At 27.2% G+C, this 23,640-nt stretch overlaps 1 protein-coding gene across 2 annotated transcripts; it reads left to right on the top strand.

Moving 5' to 3' along the window:
* Positions 1-1,864: 1,864 nt before the first annotated feature.
* On the top strand, positions 1,865-23,452 carry LOC119684927 (putative fatty acyl-CoA reductase CG5065). 2 transcript variants are annotated; one of them, XM_038099067.1, is made up of 7 exons: positions 1,865-1,902; positions 19,734-19,936; positions 20,104-20,197; positions 21,329-21,492; positions 22,114-22,899; positions 22,960-23,217; positions 23,271-23,452. In XM_038099067.1, the coding sequence occupies exons 2-7, from the start codon at positions 19,770-19,772 to the stop codon at positions 23,395-23,397; spliced, it is 1,596 nt and encodes a 531-aa protein (XP_037954995.1). In that variant the 5' UTR covers positions 1,865-1,902; positions 19,734-19,769; the 3' UTR covers positions 23,398-23,452. The 2 variants fall into 2 exon arrangements, with proteins under 2 accessions (XP_037954995.1, XP_037954996.1); XM_038099068.1 differs by lacking the exons at positions 1,865-1,902; positions 19,734-19,936 and adding an exon at positions 19,948-20,048 and having other exon boundaries at positions 23,271-23,451.
* The last annotated feature ends 188 nt before the right edge of the window (positions 23,453-23,640 follow it).

Genomic DNA, 23,640 nt, shown 5'->3' with positions numbered 1-23,640 from the left:
CGCGGGTCAATATAAATCACTGTACAGATTGAAGGGCCGCAGAAACAACTACATACATAGTTGTTTTCGACAAAAATAAAAATACGGTTATAATGTTAAATTTAGTTTTATTAATTTATCAATATAAATTAATTTATTGGGTATGCCATAAAAATAAATAATGTGGTTTTAACAGTACGCCAAAAGATAATTTGCGTAATTGTAGTAGATTAAAAACATATTGTGGGTCGCACGAGTATTAACATGCGACCCGCGGGCCGTGCTTTGGACAGTCCTGTTCTATTATATATATAATTTTAATCATGAATATTTTTATATGCTGAAAAATACCATGTAAAAAAATCTCTTTATATGAATGCTTAAATTGAATACAAATTCATTGAAAATTATTTGTTTTTCATACTTATAAGCTCGATTACTAAATAACAAAAATAATGACTTCTTTTAAAAATAAACTTTAAGCAATTGATGATTTAAGCAAATAATAAAATAATAGTGACTTTACTGTACTTATTTTTCGAAATACCTAATTTGCGTCTCAAAATAATAATATCTAATACGGAAAGATTAATTTAAAGCAGTACTTGAAGTAAACATCAATTACAAAATATCCACCTTGATGTATAGAATTGAAAATTATATTTAGATTGTATTAAAATAATATATGAAATGAAACTATAAAATTAAAAGAGCGAAACGCATATGCATCTGCAATAAATGCTCAGTTGTTTTTTTATTTTCAGATAGCAAGAGTAGATACTAGTAGTCAACTTACTAACTAGATAAACTGCTAAGTAAAAACCAATTGATTGCAAAAATTAAAACACAAAAAAAACAACAACATTTGGTAAGAGCTGTTTATCCATGTGCATACGTCCGTTCCACTGTATTTCTCCAAGACCATAGAAATTTTTTGTTTTGACTTGCGAGTGAACTCAAACGATGTCGTCACCTCAATAGTTCCAGAGTTCAGATTATATATGAGTCTACGTCTGCTTCAGTATTTGCACGTGCTCCTTCTCCATTCAAGCCAAAATCTTTTAACGCTTGTTAGTTGGAACGGAAACTGAAACTGAACCGCAGCTTTATTTCGTTTGTTCAGATGTGTCGGCAAATTTGCTTAACTCAGTTTCAAATAAACCTTTGTTGCGTGCGGAAATACTTTGTTAGCATCGATCTTTCAAACAAATTTTGATTTCGCCTATTTTTTTCTTTTTTTTTTTAATTAATAAAGGATGTTAAATATTTTTTAAAAACTGAAATCAAAATAATAAAATAAATATATTATTAAGAAAAAAATATATTAAGAAAAAAGTAAGAGTGTTTTTAGTTGCATATGCAATGTTTAAATATTTTGAAATTTAATTTAAAAAATTTTAAAAATTTTAATTCGATCAATTTTAGCGCGAATAATCAATATAATAAAAATTAAATCAAAAATTTTATAAATTTATAATTTGCTATAAATTTTTTATAATTAATAAAAAAATAAAATTTAATTTATATATATTTTTAATTGTCTACATAATATGAGATAAATATTCTAATCATATTTTATTAACAGAAAATTTTATTTTAATTTTTTATTTTTTATTTTCAATATAATAAAAATTAAATCAAAAATTTTAGAAATGTATAATTTGCTACAAATTTTTTATAATTAATATAAAAATAAAGTTTAGTTTATATATATTGTTATGAGATAAATCATATTTTATTAACAGAAAAATTTATGAACAAATAAACCTTTCAACCCTTCCATCTAAAAATTAAAGAATTATATAAATTTTTCTTTACTTTTAAAAATATTTAAAAATAAATTTTGTAACTACATTTTCACGATCGAAAAACTGTGCAATAAAATAAATAAAATACTAAAATTAATAATACAATTCCTTTCAGGTAAATATTAATTATTTTAATCTCATATTTAATATAAAAGACATTTTAAAAATAATTATATTACAATAAATATTGAAAGTTTGTATAAAAATTCTGAATTCAGTGAATTATGTATTAGAGATCAATAGTGAGCTCTTCTATGTGAATGCATGGATAGCAAAATTATCCTCATTTTATTTGCTAGTGTTACTATTGCTGAAATAATACAAAAAATCTACTAAGAACAGCTCCTACTCTTATGTATTTATTTGTTGATGAGCCTCATTTTAATTGCAAGTGTCCTTATCAGTGGAATAGCGTAGAAGATCTACTGGGATCACAGTGTACCTTGATCGAAAGGACCAAATGCTCTGTTAAGTATGTATCTGTTAGCGAAGCTAATTTTAATTACTAGTGTTTACAGTGTACCGATCAACTAGGATCATATGCCTCTATTAAGTTTCTACACTACTAGTGACATTAATTTTAATTACTAGTGTTAGTTAGGGAAATTAATTACTAATGTTAGTGAAATAATACAAAAGACCTACTGTGATTGCGGTGCACTGATCAACTAAGACTATATGTCTCTGTTAAGTGTCTACACAACTAGTGACATTAATTTTTATTACTAGTGTTACTTTCAGTGAAATAATACAAAAAATAGGTACAGTAGTATTCTTAGTGTACCGATTCACTAAAAGAAGCTGCTCCTGTTATGTATATGTACATCTCTTAGTACCACTGATTTTAAATACGAGTGTTACTACCGTTGAAATAATACAAAACACCTACTTTGACCGCAGTCTCACTTAAATTACCACCGATACCATTAGCACAACAGTATGAAGGATATGCCTAAATCGTAGTGTATCTATCCACAATCAGCAGCCGCTCCCATTATGTATGCAACTATTAGTATAACTCACTTCAGTCACCACAGTTGGTATTTGTGGAGTAGAACAAAATTTACTACTGTAGACTGCAATGCTTAAATCGACTGGAAACCTACTAAAATTCACTGTTATCTCTTTGTCTGTACGTGGACTATTTTTAATGCAAATAATATTAATTAATTCCATTCTAAGAATAATTACAATTTTTGCTATTTACAACCTGGCTTAATGCCTGAGATACATATATACATATTTTTATATACATTCGCTTATATATGTCGAATGGTTCATTTTAAAAGTCGAATTTGTCTTTTTTTAGTATTTGACAAAAAAAATTTTTTTGGAGTTTTTGTAATGAAATGTTTAAATATTGTTTTACAATCTTGCATGTGCTACTTTCTGTAAACTTGTACATATAAACAGGTTCAAAAGCTTTTCGTAATACTAAAATTATTTTCGTTTTTATAATTAAATTTTATTTGCTTCCATTGAAACGCTACATTGAATACTCTTACTACATTCGAGTAAACTTAATTTTGGAAATTTGAGACAAAATTTAAATAACATAAGTACTTTTATGAATGAACGAGTGTAGAGAAAAATGTTAAAATTTATATGCATTAAAACAAAAAAAAAATATTAATGAGGAGAAAATTAGTAATCTAAAAAAAAAGTATATATATATGCTTTTTTCCATATATACTTAGTCTTTTATTTATGAGTAAATCGTTTTAAAAACAAACCAAAACAACATTGCCGTATTATGAAATTATATCATTAAAAAATATAGTATAATTGCAATAATGATTTCTAAAATGAAAATGTATATATATGTCTTTTTAATTTATAAAAAATAAAAGTTATTACGTAATAAATAAATAAAAATAAACACAAATCTACTTAGAATACTAATATATATATTAAAAAATTATATCATTAAAAACAAAACACATATGCAATAATAATTTCAAATTTAAAAATAAATATATATTTATTTTTCATAAATAATATTTATTTTAAGAAAATAATTAAATAAAAAAGAGCTTATATAACATATAATATATACATATAACATATAATAAATATATAATAATAATATAATATAACTACCAAATATAACAATATAATTAATACATTTAAATAAGTAGCAAAATGCTATGTACATATTATCACGTATTATTATCAGTGTATACAATTACCGTTAATATATATCGGACATTCTTTTACAAATCGGATGGATTTTGGCAAAAAAATGACCTCATCACGTCTGATTTGGTTGAAATTTTTTTATATTTTTTTCTTTCATAAAATAACAAGGCCCCTATCTCAGGAAAAAATTTTGGAATTTTTTTCTAGGAGATATATGTATGGACCTATGGGGTTAAATTTTTAAACATATATACGTTTATAACCATTACACAACAAAATACTTATGCAAAAATTATCATAAATTTATAACAAATATAAAATATTTAAATAAAAAGACAGTTGTCAGCTACGTAATAAAACAGCTATAGGGCGAAGGACCTGGTAGTCCAGTCCCTTATTCTTAGTTAACTGTAAAATTAATTTTAATGTAACTCACAAATAAATAAATAAAATAAAATAGCAACTAAAATTAATAAGAGCCAAGTATCAAACCTATAAACATCTATAAGTATATATTTGAATATTGATAAAATATAATTATAATAATGTTTAAAAATCAATAAAAGTATTTCTATAAAAAATTAAAATGAAACATAAAAATTAAATTTTATAATAATAACTTATTATAATAATAACTTTTTAGTGGTAAAAATATCAATAACTGATCATAACTGATTATGTTAAATATTATAAAATTATTTCTATTATAAATATAAAAACATTTATATAAAATTTTATTTCTATTCTAACACAATTTGTCAGAGAATTAATATTGCTTTTTTTAAATTAAAAAATCAAATTTATACCAAATTACATTATATTTATTAAAGTTAATCTATAAAAGATAAAGTCTTTATTTTAATTTTATTTTTATTATTGCATGTAGTAACCTAGTATATATATATGTAGTATTTATTTCTTTAAATGTATAACAGAAATAATTTATAAAACCAACTAGTTCTTTTAAAGACTACTGATAATGGATAATGATAAGTAAAGTATAATACTTATCATAAGGTTAATAATATATAACATATAATATATACATAATATATATCAGGTACTTTATATTAGTAAAAAATTCGTTAAATAAAAAATTAAATTTTTTTATTATCTATCATCAAATTATTTTGCTATTAGTCATGTTTATATCAAAAATAGAGACATTAAAATAGACAGACATAAAAATATCATCATAATATAAACTACATAATTATATCGTTGAGTTTATAATTATATCGTTGAGTTTACAATTATATCGTTTACAATTCCTGCGGGCTATTGGTCAATAATATCGGCAAGACGAATTTTATATCGGTCAAGTGAATTATTCAACATAGACACGCAACAACAAGTAAGCCATTAGGGTTTACAAGTGATAAAATTCGATTACTTCAAATTTATTTTAGCTTAGCTTTTAAGCCAAACATAGATTTGACACATTGCCATATTTTCTTGTTAAATACAGATAAAGCATAATTTCTTTTTTCATTTTAAATGCAATGGAACACTACTTATGCTTGCAGCTTACTTAATAATATAATTATGTAAATTAAGGAGAAAATATTTAAAGTTTTTCTGGTTGCTGCACTGTAATAAACTGCAACTTTAAATTACTATGATTTTGAAAAAGTTAATGCATTGGGCAATTTGTTATTTTTTTTATTTGACAGTTGACAGTTTAGTGTATTTTCCTTAAATATTTCATTGAGATTTAAGTGTTGAAAGTTATTGCAAAAAAAAAATGTATGCAATATTATATATATATATTTTAAAAAATATTTACTATTTTACGATAACACGTGAAAGATTGATAACATTAAAGTGAAGATAAACTATGGTATTTAACTGGCACAAAATTTAAAGGATACATCTCACTGTAATCTACAATTACTTTAAAATGTCCGTTCTAAATAGTGGCAACATCATTAAGAAACTGCAGCTAAAATATTTTGAAACTCGATGCTTAGTACTTAAGATCACTTTGAATTAAGTGAATAGGTAATAATTTAATAGGTCAAATTTTTTTCCGGGAATTATTATAAAAATTGATCGAAATTGCATGTGGTAGATTAAATTAGATTGGATTACTACGTCACTGCATCTTTGAGGATTATTGCAACATACCTATTTTAGTTCCATAGGCGCATAGCAGATAAAAATGCAATTATGTATATGCCTTGGAGGAATGTTGCCCATTGCTGTAACAAGTGAATAGGTAGTTGATAAGTGCCGAAGTCAAAGTCTAACGAGACTTTCACAGTGACGTAGAATGTATTCTGCTGTTTCCTCTAAATCATGACAAAGTTTGCAGCTATTATCTTTTATGATACCTAGATTCGATAGATGCTTCTTAACTCCACAATATCCAGTGAGGAGCCCTGTGATAAGTCGAATGACTTTCCTGTTCAGCATTAGCAGCTGCCAAGTTTTGGCTTTTGAGCGATTTGTCATGAATTCTTTAGCATGTTATATCAATTAATCTCAATAGTGAAAAAATATACGTAGTAAATTTTAATATACCGGTTGACTATATGGAAGGTTTTGTTGTACGATTGGCAAAGTTTCAAAGGAGTTATCTACTGTCAACTACTATCGCATGGCTAAAAAATTGATTTCTTGCTCTGACAGCCATTACTCTAAAAAAAAAAAAAATTAAAATTATTAAAAAAACAAATATGTAGTATTTCATGAGGGTCGGCTACATACATCATCAGGATCCGACAAAAATTGATGGATTTTAGATTTGAAGTCATCTACTTAATTATAATTTTTCTGGTATTGCAATATTTGCTTTGAATACTGCAAAATATAATTAAAATATTATTAAATATTATAGATTATAATATATTACGAATAGATTTTATAAGGATAGTTAAATTGTTTTTAATTATTACAATATATTATAAATAAATTATTAATAGCAGACAACAATCTATTTTTAATAGATTATAATGATTTTAATCAATTTTTAGTAGGTTATTTATTCGTAATAAATTAATAATTGTTTGTAATAATAAATCTAATTTACTATGAGATTAATTAGGCATAACAAATTAATAACTACTAATAAATATAGATTATAATATATTGGTAATAAATTATAATTTATTCGTAATTTGAAATATGATGGTTATTTGGTTAGTTGCAGTGGTAAACGATTAGATAACTTCCATGTATCGCAATGATGGATTTTTTTCCGTTTGAGCTACCGAAAGTAGAGTATAGTAGAGACTAAATCCATTCCGCCGAATTTAGATATTTTAATAGGTCTTTCGTCTTCGCCGATGAAAAGTCTAATAACCTATATTTTTATAACATTTCCAAATTTAGAACAGAATGGTAGAGAAAAATTATAACAATTATAACAATAACAATTATTTTATTTGAAGTGATTGAATAAATTTAATTTAATAGCTTTAGATGAACTTCTATGGAAATTATTTATTATAGTCCTATTGTCCTTATTCTTCTTCTTCTGTTATCCTCTTTTTCTCCTATTGTCCTTATAGCAATTTAAGCTATTAAATTATAAATAGTTATTAATTATTTAAAAATTAATTGCAAAAATTTTGTAACATGTAATGAAAATATTTAACCATATTTTTAATGATTTTATTGATTAATCGATTATCAAATAAATATGATTAATCATAAATATTGGATGATTTAATAATAAACTTAAATGTTGACAAATCATTTTAACGGATAGTTAAATCAATTTAAACTGAAACTTGAAAATTGCTTTTTTATTTCATGTATGAATTAACAAATAGAGCAACTTTTTAAAGTTGCTACATAAATATTGCTACTTTTTTTATTTGATATGTAAATATTGTATGTAAATAAATCAAAAAATTAAGCTTTTAGTAAATCTCTTAAAAACTAAACGTTCAAGTGTAGCAGGATTAATAATTTATTTGAAAAACATATTAATTGCATAGTGCATTTGCAACTAAATGATTAATGTGCGAAATATGCATATATTAAAACTATGTTGTATCTATAATTGCACTAAGTTGAGCTTAGTTAGTATTATTCACACGCGTCAACGAGGGGGGTAAACGGGCAAGACTTTTTTGTGAGTAAGTGATATCAAAACAGTGAAAATAAAAAAAAGAATTTGATGACTGAATCTTTTTTTAGGACTTCTTGTTATTATTATTAAAACTTAGTAACGTTTATTTAACGAAAATATTTTCATTAAAAACATAGTTTGAATTCTACTAGCTAAGCTAATGGGTCCATCGAATGGATTGTCACATAAGATGCTTGGTTTTAATCAATTTTGCACGATTTTAATTTAAAACTTGTTTTTTTAATATTATTAGAAAAATTTAAAAAATAGTATGTGAAAAATTGATTAATTGCATATTTAACGAAAACATTTTAATTAAAAAATTAGTTTGAATTCTCTTTGTCCAGATTACTAGATGGACTGCACATCCATGGATGGTCACATTAGTTGCTTGATTTTAATATTGATTTTAAATTTTGCACGATTTTAATCTAAAACTTGTTTTTATAATATTATGAGAAAAATCTTAAAGACATGATGTTTTAAATTGTTTATAAGCATAAAAGGGAAGTGTGTTTAACTAATCTAACAAAAAATGAAAATTAATTTTTACATTAATTAACAAGCGGGGATAGGAATTATTTTTAATAAGAAAAGTTATTAAATTATTTATTATAATCCATAGATGAAATAATAGTATGCATAATATTGGTAAATATTTTTTTACCCCAATTGATATAGCAACATGATTCTGATCTATTGCTTAAGACTATGGAAATCTGTTTGCAAGTCATAAGATATAAGAATATTTATAATTATATTAGTACTTATCATATATTAATGCTAAAAGAAATTTTCAAAGAAGCATATTTCTAAAATATTATTAGTGAAATGGTCAGTTCAGTATGTAGAGACAAACATTGAAATTAAATAGGCCATATCTAACACATACTGTGTCCTTCTACACCCATGACTGTATAATAAGAATCAAAAAGTCAAAAAGTTTCGCTTTTATAACTGACTACGACTATCAATTGCAATTCAATTAAATTCAATTGTGCAATAGGAACATGAAAAGGGGCATAATAAATTAACCTTTTAACCTCATACCGTCAGAGCACAACGTTAAAAATTATTTAATCCAAAATACATTAAGAAACTCTACACTCAGTATGAGTATTACACTTATTTTATTCTCTAGACATTGCTTCATAAGATTTCCACTTGTACCAATCAATAAAACCACTTGTACTACACGGGGAACGGTTTAGTTATTTTGAAGAAGTTGATTAATGGCAATTTTTTTTGAAACGGATTTAGCATGCTGTTTGTGAAGTGAGAAAAAATTGTAGTTCCAGATACAAGATACTTTAAACAATAATGTTTTTTTTCTATATAAAAATAACTGAGGTTTTATGGCACAATACGCTGTAATACGCCAGCCGAATTACAGCCGAATTTATAAGTATAAAGAATAAATTTATTCTATATCGTTTCGTCAGGTATCTTGTCTAAATGAATCTTATCGCAGTTAACCGAATTACTCAACATAAACATACAAGAACCATTAGGCTATTTTGGCTAATAATAAGGTTTACAAGATTTCTTAAATAAAAAGAAATTCTTACATATTAAAATTGTAACTATTAGGGACAACCAACTACTTTTAATAATCTAATTTTAAAAAGGCATATTTTTAATATACGATCTTTGCAACTGCAATGGACATTAAGATTAATTTTTGTTATTTATCTGCATCTAAAGAATTTATTTCGATTTTTAAAAAAAACGTTTTATTAAATGTTTTTTTTATTTAAAATCTAAATCTATTATAAGATTTATGTTTACATTATTTCTTAATTGACCGCCAAGCTGCATTTAAAGCTCTTCAAGCCTTCACGATTTAATCAAAACTAGTCAAAGAATGTAACGCATAAAACGGTGAGTGATATCAACTTATGCATATCACTCTCCCTAACGCATATGATTTAACACGATTGGTGCTTTCAAGAACGTCTCTTTAATGGTAGTGGTATATATTTCTCAGTGACCATTAAAAGAGAAACTTATTTTCATATTCCGTAGCTAGGTAACAAAAATACCTTCTGCTCAAAAAGTACACGGATTTTGTAAATAAAACACATAAATTTAAATTTTATTCCAAATTTATTTTATCTCCTTCAAACCCAATCTTAACCCAATCTTTCATACACTTTTCGTAGGCCCGTGTAGGTATGGCTTTTAGTTCCTTAAGCGAATTCTCTTTTACCGATTCAATTGACTCAAAACGCTTCCCACGAAGGGGCAATTTGAGTTTCGGGAACAGGAAAAAGTCGTAAAGATCCAGATCTGGCGAATATGGTGCCTGAGCGATGACAGTGATGCCATGTTTGGTCAAAAAATCGCGTACAACAAGAATTTTCCATAGTTAAAGTCACTAAATGCACTTGACGTATTCTCACATTAACAGCTGCTGTAAACAAACTAATTGACAGATGGCGCTCAAATTTGTATCATATGTCTAGAAAGGATGTACCATAACAAAAAAAAAATTTTGAAAAAGGTCTATTACTTAAGGAGTAGTTTACAAACAAAAAAATACTTTTTGAGCAGAAGGTACATAATACTATTCGTATTATGCAGATCTTATTGTACTTTTAAATAGGGTTCGAATCCATTTTGGTTTATAGGATCCCATCAATGTTATGTATTATCCATCAATACTAGTATTATACTATTTTTCACCATTGGATTTATTTTATGTTTTATGAACAATTAACAAACTCTCAATGTTTTAAAATTGTACAACCATGAAATAAGGAATGAGCTATTCTTAGCTATGTGCTTAAATCAAAGACATTAAAGATTACTTCTAAAGCATCCAGTACTTTAAATTGCCCCATAGATGGTATTTAAATGATGTTGTATTTTAGTTTTACTAGAAAGGTCCTCATAATATTTTTAAATAACAAATGAAAATTTAATTACAAGTGTATTTTATTTACATATACTTCCAGAACCCGGAAAGAGATAACCCTATATTTATAATATATACAGTAGTATGATAGATTAAATCGGTTTAATAATTAATGCATTTATTAAAACTAATTATAATGTGTTAATCAACATTCTAAATTTATTTATACTTTTCAATAAAAAATTCAATAGTAGATATTTTGCAATTACTTATATTTGTATCTTTTATTTTCCTTTCAGATACATTTAAGTTTTTTTAGTTAAATATTTTTATTATTAGACAGTTAATTATTAAAAGTTCAATAGTAGCAAAGTAGCAAAACTAAAAAGAGTAACAAACGTGTATTTAAATAAAAATTTTATGGTATTAAAAATAATATCCAAAAAATAACCAGCCACCGCAAATTTAATGATTATCTTTAAGGCATTGTCACTTTGCAAAGACCAGACAAATGCTTTTCTCGTTACTTGTTTCAATTGCAGATACGATTGTTGTTGTTGTTGTTGTTGTTGTTGTTTTTTACCTATAAATGCATTTTATTGCATAAGTTTGTTTTTTACTTGTTTGTTGTTTTATTTAAATTTTTTTTTTAAATTTTTGCTTTATAAAAACGAGTATTTGTTTAAAATGTGGAATAATCGTGAACTCACGGTTTACAAAGTTAATAGATGCAAACGTCAAAGAACCATAAATTTTAGTAGCCACACATTTATTGGCATTTTATATGTTGTAGTATTACTTTGTTGTTTTTAGTAGGTGATAAAATTTTAATATCTTCCGAATGCACTTGAAAGATTAAAAAGTATTATAATAAAATTCCAAATAATTAGCCAATTATACTACCTATAAAAACATCCCACTTGTGACTGTAGCAAAACGATGTGTTGCAGATCAATTTGCTATGCTAATATAGGATATTTTTTATATCGCATATTATATCTGCATGAGTACTTAAAATGATAATACCAAACAGTTATATTATTGGAATGAAATTTTTTTTTATTATAATCTGGTAGATAATTTCATGGCCTTTATTTCTTGAATATGATTTCCGGCATATGTCCGTCGCGGCTACGAGTTACACGGTTCATTCTATAAGTCAAATTTTTGCCTATTTTTAGCATTTTTTAAAAATAGTCAAAATATTTTTTGCAATGAATGTGGCAGTATGTTGACGCCATGGTGTCATGAACATTGACTGTAAATATTACAAGAATTGCTGGTTTGTCGGCATAAACCAATGACTTAACATAGCCCCATAATAAGTAAACGAGAGGCGTTAAATCACGCAAACCAGAGCGAGGAGGCCAGTTAACAGGACCACTTCTCAAAATAAAATTATAAGCAAATTGATTTCACAATTAATCAATTTGTGGGAACCAAATGTAGTCGTTGTTTAATTGATTAATTTTTGGAAACAAAAATTCAGTCAGTATGGCTCGATAGCACTTGCCATTCAACGTAACGACAGCTCCTTCTGTATTTCGAAAGAAATAAGGACCGTTGGTGGCGCCAACGCGTAAACCACATCAAACAGTCAATTTTAATGGATGTAATAGTGATTCGATACTGGCTTGAGGATTGTTTTTGGTCCATATACGGAAACAAGAAGTGACAAGAAGTGATCTGCGTCACTTCATCACTAAATACTCTATGAATTTTGAGAACAGATATATTTTTTTAAAAGTTAATTTCCACAATTTGAAAGCATTGTTCAAGCATTAAACGATTCATATAGAACAGAAATATCAACACAGTTTGACATTCTTAGTTTTCAAACCATAGTTATCGATATCGATAGTTCTCAAGCAGCTGAAAAAACATCCATATAATGAATACGTATAAAAAAATAGCTACTTCTTAATTGAAATAGACATTTTTTTAATTTAATTTGCTATTTATGACTCATAAACTCATAACTCATAACTCTTAATTTAACTGTTTCTTAATTTAATTTAATTTTAACATGCTCAATTTCCTTCATTTCGCATTCAATTTATTTTCATTGAATGAAAATGAAAATTGAAATATTAATTTAAAGTAAATTAATATCTGTCTATTGCAACGTTTTAAAATTTGTGCATGATTGGTTTAAAAAATTTAATAAATCACTCGTTTTTATCATGTAATTTATATATGAAACTTTTTTTCAAATTTTTGCAACAACTTCAGTCGCAATCAATGTTGCCGCAAGAAATCTAAAATCAAATAAGAAGTCTCATGTCGTCTAACTTATGCCGCAAGTCAAGTTAATATACTATACATAGCATTTGTGCCATTACCAGATTTTTGTGAAAAGACGTTTACTCTCGATTTTGATCGCAATGTTAATAAAATCATAAACATAAAGTATGTCTCAATTCATAGCATGAGTAATGCAACTGTAAGATACTCTCAAGTTTCGCAACTACACATAATGAAAAATTGTCATGGTTTTCATGGATTTATCAGAAGATAGAGGAAGTTCGGCTTTAGAAAATTCGAATTCAGAATGGCCTTTTAGTCAGAATAAGCAGATTATTTTTCAATATTATCTTGTTCAATTTCAATACATTTATTTCAACGATTTTCGGATGTACATATGATGATTTCTATATATCTTCTGATTTTTCGGAAGGTCTGAAAAGCATTGGCAAGTGATTGATAAGTCTAGATTCAATCTAGATTTACACTAGATCTGCCAAATTTTGTTGTTCAATCAAACATTTTTAGAGTAATCGTAATTAATCGTAATCGAATCAAAACAAATCGTATCAGTCAAATCATATAAAACAACTATTAATTTCATGGGGGTCTTATAATCTTACAAAATATCTAGAGTGTTATAAATTAATCTCGAGTGCTATACCTACATTTCGCTAGAAATTTATGAAAATGAAATGAAAATTTTTTTGATTTCTTGAACCTTGATTAAAAAAGTTACTCCAGATTTACCAATTGAAAACGCTATAAGATAATCTCTTCATTTGATGAGAATCCTTTTATACAAAAGAATTTGTTGATATGTGAGAAGAGATACAAGTCAGAGAGAACTAAATCTAATGAATCATCTATTTATTGCAAAAATTCATACATTTATTCAGTGTTTTTAGCGCAACTTTTTAAAGATTATCTCTTCATTTAACGATAATCCTTTTGTACAAAAGAATTTGTTGATATGTGAGAAGTGGTAGAAGTCATAGAGAACTAATGAATTAGATTGTTATTTCAAAAATTCATGTTTTTATTCGCTAAGCTAATTAAGCAGAATATCTTTTTGGAAAATAATTTTTTTTTTCTGCAAAGTAAATTTTTTAATCAATTTTGGTATCCATCCAATTGGCATAAAAGTAGGCAATAATAACTTGGGTTTATTGATTTACCAGTTTGGAGTTAGTCTATCAATAAAATTTTTTTTGCATTCCAGAAAATGAATGCTAACACTTTTGTGCTACATTTGTCTTACGTCAAGATCATAGTAGCAAACATAAAACTCGTCTATAGTGATGAAATCGTCTTTATGCTTTCTGAAATGCTATAGATGTGGTCAGCAGTTGTTGACTATAATCAGCAACACAATATGCCCACAAGTATGAGATATTCAATGTACGAGTATATACAGTTTTATAAAATCCAAAAACTTGACATAAAATATTATTCACTACACCTAATGAGTTGCCTACAACTGCTACTCTTTTGGTCAACAAACGGTTTCCCAAAACCATATCTGTATTTTTCGATCATTTCTGGTTCTGGCGCAATATCTTTAAATGGTGTCTATGCTTTAGTTTTACTATTAAAAGGAATAGTATTCAGTATGGAATTTTGTAAATTATGTTAAGTATTTGATAAATGAAATATAATTAATTATTTATTTATAGAACAACTACTATTTGGTATATGAGAGTTGAATTTTTTAGCAAACTTCAATATCTTGTTTTGCCATATTTTCGATCATGATCTTAGAAAAGAAATAATTTAAAAAGGAATCATTTTTTTATTCCCTTATCAATTGATTTGTGTAAAGTGTTAGTTATTTCTTAGTTCCGAAAATAAACATAAATAAAACACACTTATTATTTAGATTTTGATGAAATTTTCATTAAATATTTAAATATTGTATTTAGAGTTTGTTATTTTAGCTATAAAATACGTCATTATTCATTTGATCACTACGGAACATCCAAATGAAGCCTTCGAAACATAACAGATGTTCGTTTTCAAAGTGTGGAGAGTATTGAGAGTGTGGAGAGTATGGAGATTGTGCTAACACAATCCTTTGTATAGCCTTATAGATCAGACTAACGATTTCAAGTCGAATGACTTTGCTAGGACCTGAAATTACAAAGCCTGGTAATTTCGCGCACAACGATGCTAAAGCAGTAGTTATTGTATAGTTTGTTGAACTATTCTTGAAGAACCACAAATCTATCATATCTAAATATATCTTTAATTTTTGTTAAAGAAAAATTGTTAATTCTGTTGTTGTAGTGAAGAATTAACTGTTTGTATCACTCTTTTCTCATTTTGATCGTTGTTTTTCTTGTTATCATTTTTGATAAAAGTGTAATATACCTCCAGATCCAGCTGCCAGAAATAATAGGTTTAACGAAATAAATCGATTTTTTTAAGTGTGGTCTAGAATTTAAATTTTAAACTGGCCATACAGTGTAAAATAGTTATAATTCAAAATTCATAAAACTGATCTATCAAATTTCGTTTACGCACTTAGAAAAACTTATGTCTACATATTTCGAAGCAATTAAATAAAGTGTTCTAATGCTGGAGAAAGTAGAGAATCAAACGACTGTTAATAATCGATTTTATAGGTCATGGGTACAAGTGTCTATTCTAATACTGTTATCAAGCTCAATATTAACTAAATATTAACAAACATTAACAAATAATATCCAACCATTATACAATTATAATTTGATACCCCTACTTACCAAATGTCAGATCACTCAGTGATATTTTGTCAATTTAGTTGTCTTTTAATTATTACTTTTAAAATCTTATTTTCCCAGATCTGACAATTTTGTTTGTTGTTAACATTTATTGAGAAAAAAATCAATCTCATTATTGAAGACAACTTGATGCAATATATACATTCTACAAAATCATCATTTCTCTAGTGACATCTCACAACTTGAGATCTCACAACTTGAGGTCTTGAGATCTCACAACTTGACATCTTGAGATCTCACAATTTGAGATCTTGAGATCTCACAATTTGAGATCTTGAGATCTCACAATTTGGGATCTTGAGATCTCACAACTTGAGATCTTGAGATCTCACAAATTGAGATCTTGAGATCTCACAAATTGAGATCTTGAGATCTCACAAATTGAGATCTTGAGATCTCACAACTTGAGTTCTCACTCATACAGTAGTTATTAAGTGATACATAGCGTTTTTAAATCTTAACTTTAAATAAGAGTTATTTTAAACCTATTGTGGTTTGAGACCCAATTCTATATTGTATATGTCACTGAAGCAGTACTGCCTAATGAGAACTATGAAATGCATAACTTAATATTAGTGATCATGGGTGTAGGAAAAAATGTATTTATAAAAAAATAATTTATTCATATAATTATTTTCAATAAATATTTTTACCAGAAATATGTATTAACATAAATTGCTTCATGTATAATAAAGTATAAGTGTCAACTGGTTTTTTTCTCACATTAATAACACTCTTAACTGAATTTAATTGAATAATATTTAAGTTTTAATAGCTTAATCACTGCATTTTAATGTTTAATATTTAAAAAATTTAAAAAGTGACATATGTAGGTATTATAACGAAATAAAATAAAAAATATAGTTTTTCTTAAAAAATTGAGACATCTATGAGCAATTATTATAAAGTCAGAAGTGCTTAACCTAAAGACGTGTTTTAAAAACAATGCTACTTTTAACCTACTTAAATAGTTTTAACATTTTTTTCAATTATTTTAATTTTTAAAATATGTAGTTAATTTCAAAAAATTTTGTAATAGAGTACGCATTAAGTCAACTGGTCGCGCAAGGCTTAATTAAAAAATAGTTACTTAAGACAAGTCCAAGCTCAAGTCTGTTGACACATGAAAGACTAAGTAACCACGAGCACTAAAAGCTAACATCCGAAACATTTCCACAACTAGTTTAACAGCTAAAAATCAGTTCAAAATCAGCGCGTATTACTAAAGGCCGATTTTGAAAAATATGATTGGTTTACTCTTGAAACACTGAACTGGTAAAATAATTTGATTTGAACTTAGATTAAACGAGTATGCAGTGGTTATCATATATGCAATCAACCAAAATTAAATAATTTTGTTTTTTTTTTTCAATATTTCGAAACTATTCCTTGACTTTCAAGGATGCAAAAAATATTACAGTATTTACAGTATTTGTAAAATTTTAGATATAATTATAGGTATTAAAAGTGCCGTTACAAAATATGTCCACGCGTGAATGCTTAGTTGTAATAATAGTGGAGCACGTATCTGAAAAGTATTTAGCATTTAATTTAAATATAACTGCATTGACTGTGAAAATAGTTTTTATGACCAGATACACTTCACTGATATCTTAGCTACTCGTACTGACTAAACTGTACAATTTGCAGAGGCTTGAATTAACATAATTATTATTATTAATCAAGTGGCGTGTAATAATTTCAATTTAATTCCTTAATTATAGTAATTAAATATTTTTGGTATTTAGTAACATTTCTTAAATATATTTAAATTATAGCATATATGGAGGATAGATTGAGCAATATAGTGTAGTTTAGTGGTAATGAGTCTCTAAATTACTATTATCAAGTTTTTAGTTTCTGGAAGGTTACATCGGATATCGGAAAACTACTTTTACGAAAATATTAAATATATATGAAAAACAATAATTATTTAAAATAATTAAAGGTTGGTATATATAATTTAAAACAAATTACAATACATAGATTGTTTATCACTTCATACAACTAAGCAATAACTGACCTCAGATCTGCATACCTCCTCGAGGAGCCTGTAATCATTCTAAGATTCAATAACGCGGTTTTGGTAAGCCTGTCAGTTTTCTTAAATACCAATATAGAAATAATATATTTTAAAATATTCCAATTATTTAATGTTTAGTATAAGAAAAAAATTCGAAGTTTATTTTAGTAATCATTAATCACTAATAATGATCTTTATCAATCAATTAAGTGTCATTTTAGATATACTAATTAGTCAAAATTATTTAATTATTCGTTATTAATTTTTTGAGACTGCAAGTACCAGGAATCGAACTCATGCTCTGCCAAATTTGAAGCTCAGAGTCAGTGTTAAGTAACCCAAAGCCGTACCTGACCAAAAGTAGTAATTGGCTTGTATGTTCGAACTAGAAGTTCTTGTACCAGCGACTATTTAATACTTCATATTTCAAAGACCCATGGTAAAGCTATGAGTGAAGGGGCGCTCTAAAGCAAACTTTTACTTTGGCATTGCTGACGATCCCGGTATTATATGAATGGTATTTTGTGAACACTTAATAGTTCAATCAGCTAGTTCAATAAGTGCACATATCCGGACACTCAACATATTAGCACTTTTTTGTTGGACATTAGTCGAGTAAATTATCATAGTATAAAGGCACTGTAAATTAAAGTTAAACAGTTCAACAATCTTTTTAAAAGAAATTAGTTATTATTCATTATTATTAATAATTATAGAATCACAAACTGAAACTATAGACATTCTAACAAGATTGCTCTATACAATAATGTGATACAACCACTATAATTGAAATTCCGAGAAGAGGTAAAACTTTTCAAATAATTATTTACTTATTTACTGATGTCCTTCTCTACTAGTGGAGCATAGGGCATCAGCGATTCCTCTAAAACTTATTCTGTTGCCTGCTTCTCTTGTAGTTTTATTCCAAGAGTACTGTCTTTAAGTTCCTGGTCTAGGTTTTTCGTCATGTCTTAGTTGGAACTCTACACCGATGGCTACCTTGTAAATTTCACCGTAGTGCTTGTTTGTTATACGGAATGCTGCTTCCTAAGTGTGTGGCCAACCCACTTCAATTTTCTTCTTTTGATTTCAGTGGCAGCTTGTATTTATTTCTTAGGTCCCATAGATTAGTATATTTTCAGTATTCTTTTTAAGCATTAGTTTATGAATACTTGGATGTGCGATTGAATAGAAGCCACGTTTTTCCAAGTTTCGCATCTGTAGAACAAAGTTGATTTGACAACCGTGTTAAAGGTATGACAGGTAAAGAATGCCAAAAATTGATACACAGAGTCAATAATATAAACATATATCTATAATTATTTAAAATTTTACCCTAACATCTTAAGGGTAAAAGAAACGAAGAGTTGTGACGCATTGTAGAAATTTCGAAGTTCTATTCTATTTAGTCAAAATATAAGGGCGATAATTTTCTAAACCGGCATGAAACCTAACTTTATTCTTTCCATTTAATTGAACAATAAAATAAATCTAATAATTAAAAAATAAAATTAAACCTGTTCCCTTAACACTTAATGTGCTTAATGTATGTATTTAATTCTATTAAGTAATTAAGTAAGTATTGCTAATGAGTTAACAATATTTAATTATATGTAAGAGTTCAGTACGAAATAGTTCAGATCGATAAGATGAAATAAATATTGGTTTTTTTTATAAGCCTCCATTTACACAGACATACATTAAAATACAACTACAAATCTGTGAATATTTAATTGATTTATATAAAAAAAAATTTTTTAAATTTTTTATTCAAACTTTTCATGCAACTTCTTAACAAATTAACATAATAAGCAAATTTAATTCTTTTTATTTAATTTGTAAGGTTTGCAGCGCCAAATTTAAACACATTGAATTCAGTATGACTGCCACTCCAAAATGTGACTTTGAAAAGGACCCCCTCGTCATCATTGCTAAGGAGGATGAAAACGAAGAGGACCGCATAGCGAAGTGTTTTGCAGGACGCAGTTTCTTCATTACTGGAGGTACAGGATTTTTAGGCAAAGTACTTGTTGAGAAACTACTAAGGTACGTCAGTATTGCAAAAAAAAAAAAAAACTTTGCTGCCATCCCTTGTACGTTACACAAAGCAGTTAGTAATGATTATGACTACGTGCAAACAATTAATTGCAATTTAACGGTTCAGTTTATTTACTACTGCTTACTGCTTACATTTAAACAATTTTTCTTTGCAGATCATGTTTCGAATTGAAAAAAATTTACCTATTAATAAGACCGAAAAAGGGAAAAAGCCCGGAGGAGCGCATCAAGGATATGCTCAGCAATGTGGTGAGTTCATTATTGTTGCGTGGTTGTGCTGGCAATGGAACTATGCATGAAGATAAATTAGTTTAACGTGTGATAAATTATAGCATATGCTTTTTCATACCAAATATGAACATTTCCATAAAACTAAAGTAACATTTATTTTATGAGATCTTATCACAATGTAACACCTACGGGAAAAAATATTCTATTTTAAAACAAATAAAAACATTTTTTATTATTTATTTGCAATATTAATATTTATAATTCTATATTATAAATAAGTAAACACTAACAGCCAAAGCAATCAATCCTATATTTTAAATTAGACTAGGGCCGATTTCACATTCGCAACTTAAGTCTCCAAGTAAACTTAAGTGTGTATTTGGTCAGCAAATTTGAAAACTTAAGTATAACTTAAGTCAGTGTTAAGATTAAGTTGAGACTGTGGAATCGTAACCCATAACAAAAATATTGTCTGACTGTTATGGTGCAGAGTGGGTGTAAACCACTACATTGCTTTTAACCATTATTTTGCGGACGGAAATTTTAGTTTAAATTCTGAACCCTAAATCGGAGTTTTAAACTCTGAGGTTGAGGTTTTTAAAGCCACTGAAGTTGATAATCCGTAATATATACGAAAGTAAATTCTCGGAGTTGAAAGCTTAAACTTTAAAATTTAAATCGTAGAAAATAAAATACATTAATTGATAATATAATCCGCAAGTTTTATTTTAAAGCCATTAAGGTTGAGTTTTTAGACCCTAGAGTCTAGTTAACTCATTCAAGTTGGATAAATATAAAAACATATAAAAATATATGAGTTTTAAATTTAAACTAATATTTTCGACCGTACAATACTTAATTCAATGTATGTAACTAATTTTTCCATTATTTCGATATATCAAAAGACATTTCACAGAAATAGTTTTGATTAAAAATCAAAATATTCTTTGGAATAAATTTTTTTATTCTCTTAGTCCTTGAGAGCCTTCTATTTGCAGCAATTTTTTGAATTATAATCGTAATTTTCTATTAGACTACCTACGAAAAATCGCTTAATACTTTTCATACAACCCACTGCACAATATTTTTTTTATCAAGTTAAATTATAAAGAAATGTGTTTATTTGTTACTTTTTTTCTAAATTTGCAGCTTTTTGATAAAGTTAAGGAGCAGCGTGGGGAGCAGTTCATTTATAACCAAGTACAGGCGGTTTATGGTGATGTATTAATGCCTAATTTAGGCATTTCCGAAAAAGATTTGGAGTTGTTACAAAATGAAGTTTCTATAATTTATCATTGTGCCGCAACAATACGGTAAGTAGTTATATTGACATAAAACCTCGACTAGATCTCGATTTTCTGGGCACGCCCATTTGATAATGGACAGCAATTTTGAGAAATTTTTTCCACTATGTTTATATCAATAAGCTTATATGTCGATATATCGAGTTTTTAGGTTCAAAATAGATATCGGTAACAAAAAGTATACAACCCAGTGCGACTAATGTTAAAATTGCAATTACTATTTAACGCTAGGGACGTGTGCGAGTTAGGCTAAGTGGCGTTCTAAATGAGGGAATTCTAAGTTGTGCCGATAATGTAGTGATGTGTCGATACGTGTTGATAAATGGCTAAATGTGTGCAGTGCAAAAAGTCCCAAAAAATCTCCCATTTGATTTAGCATCAATTTAGCCTAACTCGCACACGTCCTAAATGATGAGTGTATTTTTTTAATGTAAGCAATTTAAGAAACTTACGTTTTAATACCTCTAAAAGTAGCCATATCGGCATATATTATAGTGGAAAATGTTGTTCAAAAAGGCTGACTTTACTACAATCCGTTGTAAAGTCGACGTGCTCGTTAAATTAGATTCGCATCAATATTTCGATTAAATAGTGATTAAAATTTTTAAATTTTTTTTTTAATTTCAAAAGTTTCGACGAACCTCTACGTAAAGCGGTATTCATTAATACCCGTGGAACTAAATATATGTTAGATATCGCTGTTACATTTAAACACTTAGATTTATTTGCCTACATCTCAACATCATATTGTCACTTACATGTAAAAACACTGTATGAAAAACCCTATGATCCACCTGCAGACCCTCATAGTGTAATAAAGGCCTGTGAATGGTTAAAAGATGAAGATGTAGAATTAATTGAGAAGAAAATTTTAGGTGATATACCGAACACATATGCTTATACCAAATCATTAGCCGAAGCTTTAGTGGTAGAGAAATTTAACGAACTACCCGCAATTATACTGAGACCATCAATTGTTATACCAATATGGAAAGAACCTTTACCCGGTTGGACTGATAATATTAACGGACCAACCGGCTTACTTATTGGTGCCGGAAAAGGTGTACTACGTACAATGTACTGTAAATCAAATGGTAATGGTGACTTTTTACCAGTCGATATTGCAGTTAATGGACTTTTGGTGTCGAGTTGGTATAATTTAAATAAATTTAATGAACAATTGGTACGGGTAATACATATGACAAGCTCAAATGACATTAAGGTGTCTTGGCAAGAGATAATCGAATTGGGGCGCTGGGTTATTGAGAATAAAGTGCCATTTAATGGTGTTGCTTGGTATCCTGGTGGTTCTATGAAATCAAATTATTATGTGCATTTCGTCTGTATGTTACTATTCCATTGGCTGCCTGCTTTATTTGTTGATGCCCTACTCTGGATATTTCGTTATCCACCAGTGTAAGATTTATAATTTATCAAATTTTCGAATCAATTTAATTAAAATGATTATTTTTGCAGTCTATGTCATGTACAAAAACGTATTACAAAAGGTTTCGAGGTCTTTGAATATTACGCAAATAATGTATGGAATTTTGATAATTCGGTAGCGGTGAATATTCGAAAAGTGATGAATAAAACGGAACGTTTTAATTATATTATTGAGAAAATTGATCTTGATCTGATTGATTATTTTACGCATTCTATTCTTTGCTCGAGGCGAATTATTTTAAAGGAAACGGACGACACTATACCAGCAGCAAAAAGACATATGAAAGTGTAAGTAATTGTTAGGATGAAATAATATTTAATTATATTATATTTATTTATAGAATGTATGCTGTTGATAAATTCGTCAAATTCTTGTGGCTATTTGGACTAGGATACCTAATTTATAAATATTTTCTAATCCATTTCGTTGGTCACACAACAATTGCAAAATCTATAGATAATCTATAATCTATTAAATGGCAGATAATGTATATATATTGATAAACTCTAATATAAGTATTTACTTTTGTACATACTTTGTATTTAAATTAGTTGTAAATTTTAATTGTATTTAATTGAAAATTGTACATAGTGTAATTATACATAATTCAAAGTTTTTCGATCCAAAGCATAGCATACGTAACAGTAAAGATACTCACTGTACTTTAGTTTAATACAATTTTATTGCAATATTGTGACGTCCTAATATGT

This window comes from Teleopsis dalmanni, chromosome 2, assembly GCF_002237135.1.
Source record: "Teleopsis dalmanni isolate 2A chromosome 2, ASM223713v2, whole genome shotgun sequence".
Lineage (NCBI taxonomy): Eukaryota > Metazoa > Arthropoda > Insecta > Diptera > Diopsidae > Teleopsis > Teleopsis dalmanni.
This window is presented reverse-complemented; position numbering and strand designations above follow the sequence as displayed.